The following is a 19,813-nucleotide window of genomic DNA, read 5'->3' on the forward strand; positions in this document are numbered from 1 at the left end:
GGAATTTCTCAAAGATAGTATTGTATAATTGTCTGTAAAATTTAAGTTGTTACCCGAAGTTGGCCGTATAGGTCTATAGCCTAGTAATTGTAAAATGTGCAATATTTACTTTTCATATCCTTGATTGTCTTTTCTGTCAGAATATCGATTTTATAAAATGTTATAAATTGTAGATTTGTGTATTGAAATATTCATTTCTAAATATGCTAAAATGCACCTCTTTATGGAGTTTGAAATGCTTTTTATGTATATATATATATAAATAGATAGCAGATTTCCCTGATGCTAAATATAGAAAGCTATATATATAATCAGGAAGAGAATCGCACCCATTGTCGGTTTTTAAATGAAGATGATTTCCTCAAACCTTCTTGGTTTTGTTTGCACAAATATTGTGTTTTTCCTTTTATAAAAAGTGTACAATAACTGTAGATACACCAGTGGGCAGAACCACTATTTGCATATTTTTTAAAACTGTTAAATCGGTAAAGTTCTATAAAGTTCAAATCAAACTTCACCAGATCTCGGCCCGTGACCGTGTCGATATCCATTTTACATGTATCGTCTCCCAGTTTCATTTCACGAAAAGTGTGGTTCATTTCAACTTAATAATATGCTTGTGATAAAACCAAATCCTCATGATCAGACACTGATTGAATAAAAAACTATAGACCCAAATCGTATAAATCGCCAGTATTCATTGTTGAGGTGCTCTGATCAGACATTTTAAGGTAGCTCCATCCTCATGTAACTTATCAATATTAATGGTTAAAAGTGGGAAAACTTTATTAATTTCCAATCAATGTAGTTTAATTTGATCAATAACCAAAGAAAATGTAAATGTTGCCACCTTTTTAAAGATGTCAAACATACAAAAACAGAAGTATACATCAACATCAGAAAATCACACATTTTCATTAAACAGAATAATAAAAATAGATAAGAACTTGTTGAAATGACAAAATTTAGATATCAACAGTTTAAAAAAAACTGCTAATTCATAAATATGTATAGATTAACTGTGGATATTAGGGAGACTAATGTATAATAGACATCCAGTAGAGGAAATTCCAGCATATGAGTTATTGCCCTTGACAAAATTTTTTTTAGTCATAAATAATTGATTATCTATGTAAAATATAAACTTTTTCAGAATTAATAGTTTACCAGATTTTTTTTTATTATATCCAGTGATTGAAATTCCTTGGAAAGATGTATTTCTATCATGCGCAAAGTTTGAATTATTAAGATTTTTGCAAAAACCTATGACATCACATATGAGGATCGATCAACCTTAAATGATAAATATTGGTTCAAACTAGTGTTGTTACAATTTTGAAGGACTTAGATCAACATAGAAGTTTATTCTTAAATAATGATGAAAATGAAGCAGATGAAATTCACATGACTGGTAAATGATTAGAAGTTGACCTTTCTGCACTTAAGACTTTTTGGAAGAGTTGTCTGTCCTTTGTAAAAATAAGAAAAATCTAATTTTCTAAAAATGTGTGTGGTCAATGATTAATTTTATTTCATAAATTCATAAAAAGAAAGTGTATGTAATATTCTACCAAGAGATTAGTATGAAAATATAAATTGTTTTTAAAATATTGTAATAAAACATGCTTTTCCCATATACTTCAATGTTAAATTCTAGGTGAAATAAATCAAGCGGTAAACAGAATTTTGAAAATTCCTATGGTGGATTATTTTTATTTGATGGACTCTTCAAAATGATACCATGATTACAAATATTCCATCATCCATTTATTATATATGAAATATGGTAATTATACATTGAATACTTTAAATCTACTCTTGCCAAAAATCTGGCGAATAATGCTCAATTAACATATTCAAAATACCAAAGCGATCACGTGACAAAAACTTTACTTTTCATTGGGGTAATTAACTACTGGTCACATGATATATATCATATTTCTAATTGGTCATGATATAACTTGTAAGTTATTGAATATACATGTCGGTGTCTCTTGATTTATTTGGACGAAGGGCGGAGACTCGTGCTTTACACTCGTCACCACCCTTCGTCCAAATAAATCAAGATACACCGAAATAAATGTACAATAACTATTACTTATTATACTTCTTCTGAAATTACAGCTAGAGCGATGTCAAAAGACATACTTTACATGTAAATCACCGTAAAATGACTGATTCCCTGTAAATCACCGTAAAATGACTGATTCCCTGTAAATCATCGTAAAATGACTGATTCCCTGTAAATCACCGTAAAATGACTGATTCCCTGTAAATCATCGTAAAATGACTGATTCCCTGTAAATCATCGTAAAATGACTGATTCCCTGTAAATCACCGTAAAATGACTGATTCCCTGCAAAAAGTGTGTCAGTTCAATGAACTGATGCAAACCTATTCGGAACACTTAGCAGCTTCTTTTTAATTTACATTATCTTCTGCATCCACAACTCGTATGAATGCGCAGGCACCATATCCCATTTTAGACCCATCACTGAAGATATGCAGTCGAATGTTCTTGATGTCCTCAAAATGGTTTGGTACAAAGCATCGATGACTGATATGTTTTCTATAATGGGTAAAGTGATTTGCCAGTTTTTCCATTCTTGTCTGTCCTCTTTTGTCATTTGATCATCCCATCCAATGTTTAATCGACAAAGTCTTTGTACCAAGGTCTTTTCGTGAAGTATTACAGCGAATTTCAGTCCTCACGGATCATAGATTGCGCTTACAGTGAACACTTTGCCTCGCTTTGTGAGCGGCTTTTTTGTATGTCAGTTTTTACTTTGAATCCGATTGAATCGTTTTCTACGTTCCACTGAACTCCAAGTGGGCGATCTACAGGTAACGTATTCTAACCAAGTGCTAATACTGTAGGAGCTCGTTCTTTCTCTGGTATTGAAAGAAGCACAGCCTTGCTACTACTCAGCCATTTTGTAAGCCAACATCCGCCAATTGTCATTAATGAATACAGATCTGAAGCAAGTTTTGTAGCACTTTCTTCAATAGGGACGGATTTCATCAAATCATCAACATAGAAATTCTTTTCTACCGTTGATATTACTTCTGTTTCAAATTCATCTGTGTTATCTCTAGCGGTGCGTCTCAGAGCATATGAAGCACAGCTGAGGGAAGACGTGGCTCTAAAGAGATGTATCTTCATCTGGTACCATTTTGGATCCTGATTTATGTCACCATTTGGTATCAAGGTCATCTTCAGTTACTCTCACTTGGTGGAACATTGATTCTATTTCTGCGGCAATGTTTTTGTCCTGCCTAAATCGAAGAAGTACACCAACCAAGCTGTTCATCAAATCTGGTCCCTGCAACAATTCGGTGTAAAGAGATTTGCCTTGATAGGTGGCAGTGCAATCCAATACGACATGTACTTTACCAGGTTTGTGCTCGTTAATCACAGGGTGGTGAGGTAGGTACCAAACACGCTTTGAATTCGTCTTGCTTTTCGGGACTTCTGTGGCGTATCCTTTCTCAATATAATCATTGACTGTCTCTTTGTACATTTTGTGTAGCTTTGGATCACTTGACAACTTTTTACGTATGTTTTGTAATCTGGCATGTGCAAGAGGCAGGTTGTTTAATAAACTTGCATCCTTATCTCTCCAAGGTAGTCCAAGCTTATAGTGACCATTCTTATGGGTAATTGTAGATTCCATAATAGAAAGATCCCGTTTGTCCTCAACAGACATGCATACTTTGTGACTTTTTTGTCATCGAAATCAGTGTTCCAAAGTTTTTCTAGATGCTTGTGAAGAGTTACTTCCTCGGTGTTCTCAAAATGTACTTGAGCTGAGTTCACTCTCGAGTCTACACGCACTGGTCCACGAACTATCAAGGATGGTGTACATCGTCGACAAGTACTTAAAGCGGAATGTGTCCGATAGGGTTGTCTGTACCAATCAACAACATCACATCATCTGTATCGATCTGTGGGATGTTGAGGTCTGTCAAGTAGGGGAGGTAACTCAAATCAGCATTTCTCGCGGCTGAGCGTGCAGACACTGGAGGTTTCTTTATGGACCACATTCTCAGTAATTGTATCACATGATTTCCGATCAAAACTTTTACATATGAATTGACCTCTTTACCAACAGCTGTGTTGTTTCTTGACGTTATGGTTGACATTTGGTACGTCACTGGCTTGTTTGCAATATCAAGGGCATTTAGAAGATGTTCGTCACACAGAGGCTTGTCAGCTTCGTCGTCTGCAAATACCTACCTACTTTTCCCATAATAGTAACAGGAGTTATGCATAATCAATTTCTGATAGCGTCATTCGTAGCTGCGCAATATACTGACGATTGATCAACACTTGATTGGTTTTCATGCACAACTGATAGTTGAACAGTTAGTTGACTTCCATCATTCTGAGTGGTTAGAGCATCGCGCTCAAAATTACACGGCCTCTCACCTCTGTCGGCGCGGGTTCGAATCCCGCTCGCGCCGGTAAGTGAGAAAGTTTCCCAGTTTACTTTCGAATGGTCGGTGGTCTCTTCCCAGGTACATTGTATCTGGGTTCTCTCTTCCACCAATAAAAACTGGGCGCCACCAGATAACTGAAAAACTGTTGAGTGTGGCGGAAAACATCAATCAATCAATCCATCATTCACAACCCACTTATGCAAAAGTGTATGATGTTTAACATTACAACCTGGCAGGTAACAAGCTTTTGGTTTTCTATATTTGCTAGTTTAAACAATTATAACATGATTTGAGTTTGGGTAGCAATGAAAAACTTTCATCTAAACCCATACACTTAAACTTGTCACAAGACGCTAGATCTACACATAAACCTGAACTACATCTACAATATCGCTCATTGCTTGGTTTGTCATCTTTACTTTGCGTAACTAGTGTAGTGACTCTGTCCTTTACATTCCTGTCAGCTTCATGAGAGATTGTATGCCGTATTTTGTTTTCGGCGTTTGACCTTGAGTTAGTCTCACGTACAAGGTCAAGACCGAATATAGCAGAAGAAATTCTTTCCTTTTCGTCAAGAAACCTTGACAAATCAGAGAACCGCTGCTCTCTACCGGACTCTGTAATTGAATGAGCCACATCTACCCACTTGTATGGGAAGCACTTTTACCATTTATTCGTAAACAAGATATCTCTTTAAATAAGAGAGATATCTCTTTACACCAGATAGATATCTCTATTGGATTGGTTGTAGAGATATCTCTTTAAGTTAAAGAGATATCTTTTTACGCTAGGGAGATATCTCTTTAACCAAAGGAGATATCTCTTTAACTAAAAAAGATATCTCTTTAAACAAGAGATGTTTCGTTACGCTAGGGAGATATCTCCTCTTTGAGACATAACTCTTAAAGTTAGAGAGATGTCTCTCAAAGAGAAAGAGATATTTCACTAGCGTAAAGTGACATCTCTCTGTCAATGTAAAAAGAGATATATCTTTAAGTTAGAGAGATATCTCTTTGAATTTTCAAAAAGAGATATCTCTTTAACTTTAAGACATATCTCTTTAAATTAAATAGATCCCCCCGGTGATCATAATGACTTATTTCTGTTGCATCACCACTAATATGACGTAACACTATTTTTTAACCTATCACATTGTAAGATTTGTTTTGGTGGGCTTCCGGTTTAGGGAGAATTCCTTAGGTATTCAAACCAATCTTTGAGAGATATCTATTTTTCAAGATTAAAGAGATCTGTCTTATACTTTGAGAGACATTGGAAGAGATATCTCTTTCTCTTTTAGAGATGACCCTCTAGGAATTCTTAGAGAGATATCTCTTTAAGTGAAGGAGATTTATTTCAAAGGAAAAGAGATTTCTCTCAGAGTAAAAGAGATGTCTCAAACTGAGATGCTTTGATTTAATTTTTTGAAATAAACTTAAAGTAATCAATAGAATTGCCACTAAATGTTAGTAATTCTGGTTTGAGTAGGGTGAATCCCTCTTGCAGAGCTTTCGCACGTTTTCCAAAGGCATTCTCTATGTCTCCCGTCTGCTGTGAAGTTTAATGTGCACATTCTTCGTCAGTTATGAAATAGCTGTGGTGTGAATACTGGAATCCTCAATGATCCGTACACTTTGGTCAAATGGTTTATCCTCTCCAGGTGTTTGTACCTCGAACTGCCTGGGTATCTACAATCTACCACGCAACACTGGATCAGTGACGATGGTTTCCAGATTAAGTGTCGCTGTCACTTCGTTATTCAGTGTTTCTTGCCAAACGATTCAACTATTTTAGCCTCCTCAACTTCAGCACTTTCTTCGAATATTTCTTGCTTCATTTCTAGATCTTTGCGTGCTCTTTTAAGTTCCTGTTTTTCTTTCAGTTTTCTCAGTTTATGCTCAGCGATTAGCCTCATAATTTGGGCGTTTTGAAATTTAGACCGTGATGACGCAACAGATCTTACAAGTTGATGGTACAGGGATTTCAACAGTCTCGATTGAAGTCAGCATTTCGCAAATTCTATGGTCGTTATAACGATCTAGTTCGTCAATACGACCTCGCATTGGGTCAAATGCTGTCTGACGTGTTTCATACCGATTGTTAAGCCGTTCTTGGCACACTGATTTTGACTGCGGATAACTCCGTTTACCTGATCAGGATATGGGTCTCACGGCGGGTGTGACCGGTCAACAGAGGATGTTTACTCCTCCTAGGCACCTGATCCCACCTCTGGTGTGTCCAGGGGTCCGTGTTTGCCCAACTATCTATTTTGTATTGCTTGTAGGAGTTATGAGATTGATCACTGTTCGTTATCTTCACCTTGCATGTTGACGTGAGTTGCTGACTACAGAACCGTCAGGTTAGAGCTGTGGTTTGCACTCCACTCAGAGAATCTTTCTCGGAATTCATTAAAGTTCTGCCAACAACTATCAACATTTGTCTCCATTTCTCTAACCTCTGGTTGCGTACATATATCTAAACACCGTAAGTGGCTTGATTTAAACTGTTCAAAACGTTCGCACAATTTATTATAAAATTGCTTCACATCTTCTTCATTGTCGTATGATATCGTGGGTTTTTTTCTCCATGTCCTTGCATATTTGATTAAATCGCATGTTGACATTAATAAGTCAAGTATGTCAACATAATTATCATGCATACTGACATGAATAAGTCACTTGTCAACGTAATAATATCGCATGTTCACATTAATAAGTCACATGTCAACAAGTCTATTGCATGCATGTCAGGTACTGGCGTTAGTACGTAAATCAATATTAAAATTGGATTATCTAAAAAGATTGTTAACTTGCATGACAACATAATCATCTTGCTTGTAGACAATCATCTTGCATGACCACACCTTTCTCGCATGATGACATGAATTATCTTGGATGTAGGAGGTATAAATATTTCACCATACTCATCTAGTATATAGCAGAGGAATGCGTACTTTCTTGTTTTTATATTAAATTTAATGATTATTTCTGTCATCTTTCCCCCCACAAGTCTAGACCAAGTGATTGATGCAAAATTCGCACCAAAAGAAAGAAGACAAAAGATTCGAGCACGAGAATACACCACGTGCTTCCTCACAGAACCCAGAGGCAGACGATGATTTATCTAGAGCTGTACTAGAAAGCCAAAAACAGCAGTCTCTGCTTCCCCTGGTTAAACAAGAATTGAAATATAAAATTCGTTACAAGAGGCTTTCGGAGGGCAAAGAGGAGTTTGTTCCAGACGAACCCAAACCGACAAGTTACGAAGTGAGTATATAAGTTGATTTAAAGATCACTATCATCAAGAAAGAACAGATATTCATGAAATAAGTGTGATACGTAAAGATATTCATAAAACACCGTAAAAACATTTTTGTGTCTAATCACACGTACAATACTTTTTTGACATTCTTCTTTTGAGTTAACCGAGTACGAGAGGCAAAAAATCGAAGAGCGGAGACGACAAAACAGACAGTCAGCTCAGCGTTCTCGGAAAAAGTCCGAGGATTACGAAGAAAATCTGAAGAAGGTATTTGATATAGCCAGAGACATGTAGTTCTCCCGTAATAGTGATTAAACTTCCTTACAAATTTCATCAATCTTACGGAAACACCTTTCTCTTGCAGAAGATAAATAACTTGTCCAAATTGAACATCAAATTGGCCAAAGAGAGGGGCACACTACTCAAAACAAAGGCGATACTTCTGTCGGAGTTCCGAAATATCGGTTGTTTTCCGTCAGTACGGGTGTGTTCTTGTGGGATTCGAACGGACGCCGGTTTAGAAGCAGCGGCCACAGAAACAAAGGCCCCGTCAGAATGACTCGTGATGGCGTTCTATGGAAAGTAAATTCTATTTTCAATAGGTGGCTTTCTGTCATAAAACCGTTATTCGTTTGGAATTTGGACAGAATGTGGTCAGAATATATCGTCAACAGAAACAACAGTTCCATCCATGATCCACGGAAAGTAAAGCCTGGGTTTCATGTGACATGTTGGATGCCTATCATCAATAATCAATGTCAGTGGAAAACGGAATCAAGTTTCAAAATAAGGACGTCACAGATATTGTGGTCTACCAGAATGAAGTAGAGCCTATTCCGGAACACTGTTACACTGTGTCGTTTGATTTTTGGTCTTTTCTTTTAGAAAGGTACATCCACTCACTGTGCTTTCATTTGACAGCTCTCAGTTATCACCTTGTTTCGGCGGTGGTTTCTCATTCTCTATATCAGCAATGGTCATGTAGATCAAAGTGAACTGAAGATGTGTCCCTTCATGTTATGATGAAAATCAATTTACTTGTTGTCATTCTGAGAATTTAGAGTCACCCTTGCACTATTTGTTGCATATTATGTCGTAAAGTATGTGGTTCTCATATCTGTTTAATCAACACAGCATATTCTCAACTCGAATGAAAAAGGTGAAGATAACGAACAGTGATCAATCTCATAAATGCATGTAAACCCCATAAAGAATGCAACATTGATAGTTGGACAAACACGAGCCCCTGGGAACAACAGGTGGGAACCTGTTGACCGGTCACACCCGTCGTGAGACATATATTTTGCAATTGATCACATAAATGGAGTCTGTAGTCAGTACATAAAGAACGGTCTGACGATTGGCTTTGACCTAACGACAGGTTGTATACCAAGATCCTTATGCGAAATATTCTGTTGAAAATCATGTAACCTCAACTTATCTGACGAGTCTCATACCGATTGTTAGACCGGTTTTTTTCCCCAATCGAAACAGGCTATTGATATTGACAAACAAGTTGATGGTGCAGGGGTTTGAACAGTCTCGTTTAAAGTCGGCATTTTGCATATTCTATGGTCGTTATAACGACCTAGTTTGCCGATACAACCTATCATTGGAAAGTTGGGTAAAAACGGAGCCCTGGATATACCAGAGATGGGATCAGGCGCCTAGGAGGAGCAAGCATCCTCTGTCGATCGGTCACATCCGCTGTGAGCCCTGTATCTGAACCAGGTAAACGGAGTTTTCTGTAGTCAAAATCAGTGTGTCATGAACGACCTAACAATCGGTATGAAACACGTCAGACAGCATTTGACCCGATGATAGGTTGTATTGGCAAACTACATCATAGAATTTGCAAAATGCTGACTTTAAACGAGACTGTTGAAACGCCTGCATTATCAACTTGTTTGTCAGTAGCCCGTCTCGATATTTAAAAATTGACTATACACAGAACAAGCTCTTGCGTATCGACTCAGTTGAGTCATATGCAGGGGATAATGGAATATCACTACATAAATAATAATTTATGGGAAGTTTACAACGGAGAAGCTGAAATCATCCCATATATCATAAAGTTGAGTTGTTAGTTTACCATTAATATCTATTTTCAATAAAATATATAAGTACGAAGCAGAAGTGGACGACTCTGTCGTGGCTTTTATTTCGAGTTCACATGGATATATCGAATCGACATATGAATGACAATTATTATAGTTAATAAAGTGTCGTTGATATACTGTATGCAAATGTCGCATTGAAGGTCCCAGCAAGATATTTTTCTTCTTACAAAGTTTTTAATGAATTCTGCTTCATAGGTATATAAAAACAAGTCAGCTAACAAAGGAGCACAATTCGTGCCTTTAGGAATTCCAACAGACTGTTGGAAGACCTGATCACCAAAGATTACGAAGATATTGTCAATGAGGAACTCCAGCATATTTTTGATTTCAACTTCAGAATACTTGTGTGTGGAATCAGAGCGGTGTTTAACAAAGAAACTTTTTTGAATATTTCCGTTTTCCAGTTTTGTCGAAGAAGCAACTGTCTATGATGTCAAAGTCTAGTCTTTAAGTTATCGTGATGAATGGTCGTGTAAAGCGTTGAAAAGTCAAGCGTTTTGATGTTGTTGATTTGAGAAAAGCTTTGCGATTTCAAGTTTACTAAATGTTCTTTAGAATTTTTTAGAATCCAAATTTGATTTACACCACTTCTGTCATATGTAGTGGCACAGTACGTTTGAAGTTTCTCCATCACAGCTGTTAATATGTTCGTGAGGAGCAAAGATAGGGGCTTGGTAGAGCACTTACTGGACCCAGCAATGTATCTTTGGACTTAGAGTTTTTATGAAGTTTAGGAATCCAGTATAGATATGGTAACTCATTTTCATCCGACCCATTAACTGGGATATTAAAGAATAAAACTGAAGCATGGTTTTGAAGAATTTCATCTTTTGAAAGGGCAGCTGGAGTATAAGTACGATTACCAAAAGTGTAACTAATGGCAAGTTCGTTTAAAAAACAATTGTAATAACGAGCTTTACAAAGAAATAAAATGCTGTTACAAGCTTTGTCAACTGGAACAAAAACATATTCCTCATGTAATTTATCGAATTCTTTGATCAATTCTTGTTTAGTAGACACAGAAGGATAAATGGTACGCACCTTTGTTTTAATGTGTCTGATGAGGAATTTTATTTTTCTTCTTATACTTTTAATCCATTCTGACAATGTATCAAGTTATTCTTTTTCATATCTAGCCATCGCTTGACATTATCTTCGACAGAATGCATAATAGAGACGAAGTTCTATTGCCAATTTAAAGACTGAGGTTCTCCGTATTTAGGACCTTATAGGATAGTGAAATAAGTGACATTCGAATAGTCTATTGTCAATATGTCGGTTTGAGTTGCGTTTTCTGTTTTTCATCCTAGAATTCAAAGAATATTGCATTTTACAGGACAGACAGGGTCTACAGATCACTGGAAAACAGTGCTGTAATGGATACGTTCTTTGCTCTTGAAAAAGAAATCAATGATATAACGATCTTGTTATTAGGCAGAGATTTTTGAAGATTACTTTTCCTAAGCGGGGTCAGGTGCCCAGGAGGAGAAAACACCCCCGCCGACCGGCCACACCCGCCGGGATTCCCACGTCCCGACCAGGAAAACGGAGAAATCCGCAGCCAAAACCAGCGTGCCAAGAACGGCCCAACAATCGGCACGAAACACGCCAGACAGCACCTGATCCAATGACAGGTTGCATCGGCAGACTGATCATTATAACGATCATAGAACCCGCGAAACGCTGACCCCAAATGAGACTGACGAAACCCCCGCAACACCAACCTGCCCGCCAGCAGCTCGCCCAGATTCAAAATCAAACCACACGCAGAACAAGCTCCTACGCATCGAACCAGTTAAGAGACATAAACACCACACGCAGGCGACAACGGAATACTGCTACACAAACACGGGAAGCCGCCGACGGAGAAACCGAAATCACCATACTTGCCACAAAGCTGAGTTGGCAGTTTGTCGTTAATATCCACTCTCACCAAAACATCCAAGTACGAAGCAGCCGTGGAGGACCCCGTGATGTCCCCCATCTCGAGTTCACAGGGACATTTATCGAATCGACATACTAGTATGAATGAAAACGATTACTGTTAACAGATAAAACGTTATCGATATATCTAAATGTTGAGTCGAAGGCCACAGCAAGAGATTCCCTCCCCATATAGAAACCCCTGAACAAATTCTGCCCCACAAGAATACAAAAGTAGGTCAGCCAACAAAGGAGCACAATTCGTGTCCATGAGAATTCCAACAGACCGCTGGCAGACCCATATATAAAAACCTGGCTGTTAGTCCCACAGACATGTACGTGTGTGGATGTCATTTACATAGATCATATGTACATACCCCCTTCACTTTCATAGGTGGTTCTGAATAGTCAGTTTCTACTTTCTGTAAGCGTTTGAGACAACCACTTGTGAGAGTATTAGTGATCTCACAAGTGATGCAGAACGCCTTATGAAAGTAATCAGCGGAAAAATAAGTCATTGCTTCTATACTTTTCACTTGGGTCTAGAAAAGGTGTGTGTGTGTGTGTGTGTGTGTGTGTGTGTGCCGGGGGGGGGGGGGTATGTTCAAAAGATTTATGTATAACCGGGTATCCGGTATGAAGAAAAGAGTCCGGTTTGGAGTTTGGGTAGGTTTATTATTGAAGACTTCCAAGTAAATTGTATAAGAAAACCCTGTAGAATAAAATCATCAAATTAGCAACAACATATTGAAATATCTGAATATGATAAAATTTGGAGAAAGGTACTTGTCAGCAAATATATGAAGCACGAACTAATGCTACCGGGAAAGTGAACACCCGCCAAATCAGGTAAGCTAATCAAACTACCTGCGGTGCAATGAACCATGAAATATTTAAATTGAATACAGTCTAAGGTCATCCGTAAATATAAATAGTATCACTGAATGAATGTCATTACTGTGCGATATGAAATTTATTTTTGACAGAATACAAGTCATTTCATCACAGTAACTTTTATTTATAATCGCTGTATTCAACCTGAAAAGAAATATGATAAATTTATATCTAATTTTATTTACAGAGACATATTTACATGAAAGTACTGTCTATATAACACATTCCCCCAGCTAAAAAATGACGTCCCGTCATTTATCGCTGGGAGTTTTAGGAATGTCCAAAATCACTTTGGCTGCATCTGTATGTAGATTCTGGAAAAGTTTGGTCTTGGATATGGATGTTACACACTGTATCTTCTGGTACCAGTCCTTGTCCTGCAGAGGAGCATTCACACGCTGGGTGAGGTCAAACTCATCCGAACGCATCCACACTGGTGGCTTCTTGTGTCTAGTAGACCTTCTAACTTCTGGTGGTGATAACGATTGTGATGAATTGTCTTCAGGTACATCTTCCTGGGTCTCATCTGGATTGCCATCATTCACTTTAATTTCTGAACTCTCAGAGTCTGTCCATCAATTTCTGTTGCCTGGGATAGGGCCCCTTCAGACTCTTCCTCCTCCTCCATGTTTTCTAATTCTTGTTCCTCCTGTTGCAATGTTTCTGCAGTCATATCAGAAATGCTGCCATCATCAACATCTGGACGAATGAACAAGATTTCTGTCTCTTCATCTGTTGAAGATATGTTTCAGTTGGTCTACTACTGCGGGCAACTGGTTTCTTTATGTCTGGTTTGTGACTGTCCTGTATATTCCAGTTCTACTGGGAGTAACAAACTGTGTCAATTCTTTTTCCTACCACCTCCATTCTCTTTCTGTACAGTGAATACTGGGATGTCTGGATTTGGTTGTTCTGTTATTACATAGATATCTTGCTCCCATTTATCCGATAACTTATGCTTTCTATCAAAGGCATTGATCTTTACCAACACTTTGTCTCCTTTATACAAAGTGGCTCCCTTTGCTTTGACAGCATACTCCTCTTTCTGTTTCTCCTGTGATTTCTTTGATATATCTCCTGCCTTCTGGTGAGCATATTCAAGCCTTTCTCTGAGGTTACCGATATATATAATCTATCTCTTTTGCCTGTTTCCTTAACCCAAGTGTTATATCAACTGGCAACCTTCGATCCTTCCCAAACATCAGCATGTAAGGGGAATAACCTGTAGAGTCATGCTTGGTGCTTTTGTAATAGAATACAAGAGGTGCAACATATTTCTTCCAATCTTTCTTTTGGTCATTCTCTAGGGTTCCTAGCATGTTCAATAACGTGCGATTAAAACGCTCTCATATTCCGTTGCCCTGTGGGTGGTAAGATGTTGTGCGGGATTTCTTCGTTCCCATCAGCTTCGCGCATAATTCCCTTATCAACTTTGACTCGAAATTTGCACCCTGGTCGGAATGTATTCGCTCTGGAAGTCCATAATGTACTATGCAGTGGTTGTATAGTGCCTCAGCTGTTGTTCTTGCTGTTTGGTTTCTGGTAGTAATTGCTTGAGCGAATCGGGTAAAATGGTCGGTGATCGCTAGGATGTTTTGTTGACCTCCTATCGATGGGTCTAAGGTCAGATAGCCTATGCAAACCAGTTCTAATGGTGCTGATGTCTTAATACTTACCAGTGGCGCTCTATGGTTTGTTGGAGAGTTTCGTCGTAAACATCTTCCACAGTGCTTTATCCACTCATCGACATCTTTGGTCATCATCCGGCCAATAAAAACGGTCTCGTAGGAGAGAGAACGTTCTGTCTTTTCCCTGGTGACCAACATCATTGTTGAAGGATTGAAAAATGTCTGGTATCAAAGTTGCTGGAAGTACCAGTTGTTTCTTTATCTCACCCTCACTGTGAATGACTCTGTAGAGAATATCATCAATGAGACGTGGATGGTTAAACTGCCTCCTTAATATCTTATCTTCTTTATGAGGTTTTCCTCCATCCTTCACTGCTGTAGTCCATTCTGTCCTGGTGTTGAGCCTTTCTCCTAGTAGGTCTGTTGTTGGTGTTCCACCCTGCACATCAAGTCCCAACATTGGCGCCGCGCCGAAAATAATTCATTGCTTCTATACTTTTCATTTGGGTCTAGAAAAGGTGTGTGGGGGGGGGGGGGGGGGGGGGGGGGGGGGGGGGGGGTCAAAAGATCTATGTACATGCAACTTACACTTTAAAAATAGGTGCCTGTACGTTCGTTGAACGATTTATCTAAAACTATTTATGGCGAAGACTAATGACCAACTGATTTCCAAAATCAACAAAGAATCAAATTAATTACTGCGGCTCATTTTAGCATAATTATATCATTTTTTAGAAGTAGATGTTTGAATCAAATATAGTATTCCATGACGTTCGATGGAAATATGTTCAAACAGCGTTGAGAGGAGCAGTAAAAAGTACATTCACAGAAGTCGTGGATTTTATCAATGAATTTTTAAATATAGATCTAAAGTCAGAACTGTCACTCTGTCCTATGAGTTCTCAAAAATGTTACAGATCTGATTCACTCGTCCCTGTAAAATATACGGAACAGTGACATTTTGAATAATTATGGGTTTTACAAGATATTCCGGCTTTTAGACCTGGCCAACTTTCAATATCCAAAGTCGTGACAACAAAAAAGCATGTTTTCTCTCCGGCTACCGAAAACTTTGCAAATTGGGAAATTAAGCAACGGATTCTTGGATCATATGTATGTTGGTTACATTACATTTTTTCAGTGGTTTATATAATATTGTTTCTGTCTATTAAGATTTGTGAATAAGTCGAAAGATGTAGTTAGAATTTTCTCAGGTAGCCTAATAGATGATGTAAGACACAAGCCCTCCTGAAATAGTGATGGGCAATCGGGGGAAAATAATAGGCGAATTAATTGGTGCACCTTTTAGATTGATTAATCGAAAAATAATTGAATTTCATTCATTTCAAATTTATGGTATCACAGGGGCTGAGCCTGTTTTGGGCCTGAGGAGCTGTGATACCATAAATATAGAAAGGGGTCTAACTCTGACACAGATAAAAAAAACTAACCACTCGCTTCAAATGCCTAAAAATTCTTAAACTAGGTATGCTTTGCATAATTTGTCTTACTTGCATAGATTAATGTTTCAACTACTTGCATGCCAAATTTCAAGCCACAGGTTCTTAAACAGTTAAAATAACGAAGATATATGTCATCGTTCTCTCAATTTCACTTTTTTATTTATATACTAGGACATTTACTGGTCCAGGTCACGGAATCGTTTCTCGCCTATTACAGTAGTGAAATCAGCGTATAATTGATGTCAAATTTTAATTGACAGGTCCGAAATCTTCCACACTAGTCTGAATAGATCCGCGAAATAAAGTCATACTTTTGATTTTGTTTTCCAGGGATAGGGATAGATCTCTTTACTTTTGTTGTTGTTCTAATGGGATCCGGGTTAGAATAGGGCCTTAGTACCCCTTTAACCTTGCTTGTCATAAGACTAAGAGGCAAAATCTGAGGTCCTGTGTCACTTTATCAATAAAGCAGAAATATATGAGAAATAGGCATAAATACTACCAGTGCAATCAGAGATATACAACAGAGATTAACAACTTCCTCAAGTCTCATATTATCTCACAGTCCCAAGTTTTTCAGTAAAAATGCACTCACTGATTTAAATTGCATATTACATCTTAAGGATGACTGACCTAATTCGTTTCTACAATAGAGATTTTATTCAAATTTTGATAAGGTAATTAAAGCATGCATTAATGAGTTAAAATCAATAAAAAAAACAAATGAAAATCGACTTTGATTTTCAGCGGGGGCGTTTCAAAAATTGGCGTAATTGCAAAAGAAATATAGGAAAATTTCCAATGTGCAATATAAAAGTTAAAATAAAAAAAAATCTATGATAGAGGTTTGATCCAAATTGAAGAATGATTTTAAATAAAGCTTAATAATTATAAGAAAAAAATATGGGTCAGTCAGTAAATTTTTTTCATGGGGAGCATGTCAAACGGATGATTTTTGACCAGTTTTCAAGAAAAATGTCATTAAAGCTGTATGACCCGCTGTTCATGTATTATTTTTGTACATAATTACTTTAAAGCAGATTCATTACTTTATAAAGTTATTAACTTGCCCTTAATTACATGGTTGAAAATATCTGCATGTAAAAGAAAACAGTGCGAATATTATTTAGAAAGTAAATGTGGTGGCTACATATATAAATCATCCCAGAATAGACGTCTATAAATAGACCCACGCTTGTCAGGGGAATCCCAACATGATGTATTAACTCATACGCAACTGTCTAGTTTTAAGGCTGAAAGAGCTTAAAACAACAAATTACTAAGAGGTATTTGATATTTTTATTTCTATCAAACCTATGGTACGGTATTGTTATAACAAAATACACAGCTTTGCACAGATAAGACCACCGATGATCTGAAAGTTTGAACTGGTCACGTGACTGTCACATGAAATGGCAGAGTGACGCGGTTATTTGTAAACATCGATTTAAAATCAAATTATTTGGGTTTAAACAGGTGAAATAATTTATGATAGGTCGTACAGTCTCATAACTACATATGTGCGATGATTTAATAGCGTTTTTAAGAGATGGAAAAAAATATTGTAATTCGGACCATACAGCTTTAAAGAAGAAATGGACATGTTTTTTACTTGTAGTTTCATACTTTTCCTTTATACTAAATAATCATATAGATTAGGAAAAAGTTTATCAATCATATAATATAAACACTGAGTCATTGCATAATATTCCAGGGGTGGTATCAAAATATGTAATGTATGAACTGTCACAAATTCAATAATCCTGATATAAAGCTCAGTAGACAACGGATTGGTATGTAATGTGCACATTCTTTTTTCATTTTCATAATCGTTAACCTTTCTAAATACATTTTAAAAATTAAAATGTTTGAATAAAAGCATGCATATTTTGTATTGATAAGAGACCAAGTATATGACTTATTGGACAGTTTCAAGATAGGATTTAGCATGTACTTCAAATGTCACTCTTCATTTATAACATTTCTCTGATGAACACTCTCATAAACAAAATTGAATTTTTTTTTTTAAACATTTTTATGAGTTAAGAGTAGCATAAATTTATTCCAATATATAGGAATTCTGATATTTCTTAAACTTGTATTGAATGTAAATACATATACATGTTTAGGTAATATGTGGTACATCTTAGTGTGTATCGGCAGTTGTAATCTCAGACACGAGTAATTAAAGCATTATTATACCTCAGTGTATTTTTCTCTATATCAAAAGATGATGATAAGCCGACTATTTTCGCCAAAATATATGTACCATGTGATCGGTTCTGTGCTAGGGATGATAGTCTTCAAACTATACAATGGCAGCATCGATTTTCTGCGCAATTCGGCATTGTGACGTCAAATACAAAGCCCAGTGGCATATTCAACGTAACAACTCTAGCAGCTCTTCCCAACATATAACTGAACGATTTTCATTGTTGTCAGAAGAGGAATTTATCTGCTTTGGTATAATAAAATATCTATCTAATGGGTAGAGGCCAGAGGGCGATAGCGTGTTTTTTGTCAGTCGAGGGAAAAGCTACACCTCCCCCCCACCCCCCCCCCCCCCCCCCTCCCGGCATATGCGTGGGATGTCGTCAAAACACGGACAATCACGGAATCACAGAAATACACACAAAACGCAGAAGAATCACGGACAGATTTTTTAAAGTCACCCATACCAAAGTTACGGAAATTCTATGAATTGATTTTATTGAAGAATTTTTATGGATTAAAATAAGATGTATTACATGTACTTGTATAATGAAAGAAATACGGTCTCAAGTTTGGTTCGTAAATTTCACATGTTCATAATGTGATGAAACAATTACAGTGACATCACAATGCACAGAGAATGTAAATGATGATGTGCGTGGCTTTATGCGCAAAATTTTGAATTGGGTTTGTTGTCCTTAAGAATGAGAGATATCAAGTTCAAACCTTCCAAATCCTATCACTAAAACATTCAAGATGCAATATTTATAGAAGATGTTTCACTTCAAAGTAAAACAAAGTGAGGGTTCAGAAGGTACCAACACATTATTCAAACTTGGTAAAATCAGTGAAATTGCATGAAATGGTTTTGATTTGCCCACTATTTTGTTAATGGTATATTTTTTGTCTTGATAATCAAATCATTTCAAAACTTTTACACATAATGATATTTTAAATGGTAAAAGAGTTGCTCATCTCTGTTTTATATATACAGGTGACTCTCGATGGCTCAAACTTGGACCTCTCAAAGTGAAATCCTGATCCTGATTTTTTTCTCTATATAGTCTCTACCAAAATTGTAAATTTCATGACCCCCGGGGTAGGGATTCTGACCCCAGGGTGGGACCAAACTTAGTATATAGTGTTTATGTGTAAAACACTTAAATAACATCCTCTTTAGTGCTATTAATACTAAATTGAAACTAAATGGATATTTAAAAAGAACAGGTAGTCCTTTAATAAAATTGTAAATTTCATGATCCCAGGGGTAGGGGTATCAGGGTGGGGCCAAAATGGTTAGATATTAAATGTGTAAACAATAGAAAATTTTAACATCTTGATAACTATCAAGACATTCAAATTCTTTTCAAATTGGTCTAAAGCATCTTTGGAACAAGGGGAACATAAATTGATGATTTTAAAATGGATACATGTAGTAATTACTATATACATAAAAGGTAATATGCACTAAATGCAGTGTTTTTTCTTATGGTGAAACTACCCTTATTGAATATGATAATATTGAAGTTTCATAATTGACTTATTAATTTTTGACAACAATGAAACTTAAATTTACATAACATCTTTAAAATGAAAGTTGCGAAATAAAATGAACTTAGTTCAGAGGTAAAGTGTGAAGCTGAAGGTTCATAAACAATACCAGTAGATATCATTTTTGTTTACATAGAACACATTTCACCTTTTATACAATGTATAGGGGCCTTCCATTCCCATGACTAAAGAATGACCTGTGGATCTAAAGGTCAAGGTCACTGATTCAGGTTGTAGTGTTTTATTTTTAAGAGTAAAGCCAAAAACACTGTATAAGAAGGAATAGAATTGGCCCATTTCTAGAATGTGTAATAGTTAAGGT

General features: G+C 36.8%; 2 protein-coding genes across 6 annotated transcripts in view; both read left to right on the forward strand.

Moving 5' to 3' along the window:
• Positions 1–8,814, forward strand: part of LOC125667984 (uncharacterized) — a 9,399-nt gene extending 585 nt beyond the window's left edge. Inside the window, exons 2-6 of one of the 5 annotated variants that reach the window (XM_056162155.1) lie at positions 6,725–6,924; positions 7,281–7,343; positions 7,450–7,706; positions 7,861–7,968; positions 8,066–8,814. In XM_056162155.1, the coding sequence (XP_056018130.1) occupies positions 7,467–7,706; positions 7,861–7,968; positions 8,066–8,260 (543 nt within the window). In that variant the 5' untranslated portion in view covers positions 6,725–6,924; positions 7,281–7,343; positions 7,450–7,466 and the 3' untranslated portion in view covers positions 8,261–8,814. Of the gene's footprint in view, positions 1–3,096; positions 3,398–6,724; positions 6,925–7,280; positions 7,344–7,449; positions 7,707–7,860; positions 7,969–8,065 lie in introns of all 5 variants that reach the window. The other 4 variants (XM_056162157.1, XM_056162156.1, XM_048901703.2 and 1 more) reach the window with 4 other exon arrangements.
• LOC125668891 (uncharacterized) overlaps positions 1–19,813 on the forward strand; it is a 79,536-nt gene that overhangs the window by 33,609 nt on the left and 26,114 nt on the right. The window contains exons 20-23 of the mRNA XM_056161311.1: positions 7,539–7,706; positions 7,861–7,968; positions 12,538–12,593; positions 13,022–13,204. Coding sequence (XP_056017286.1) covers positions 7,539–7,706; positions 7,861–7,968; positions 12,538–12,593; positions 13,022–13,204 — 515 coding nt within the window. The remainder of the gene's footprint in view (positions 1–7,538; positions 7,707–7,860; positions 7,969–12,537; positions 12,594–13,021; positions 13,205–19,813) is intronic.

The sequence above is a fragment of the Ostrea edulis genome, chromosome 4 (assembly GCF_947568905.1).
Source record: "Ostrea edulis chromosome 4, xbOstEdul1.1, whole genome shotgun sequence".
Taxonomy (NCBI): domain Eukaryota; kingdom Metazoa; phylum Mollusca; class Bivalvia; order Ostreida; family Ostreidae; genus Ostrea; species Ostrea edulis.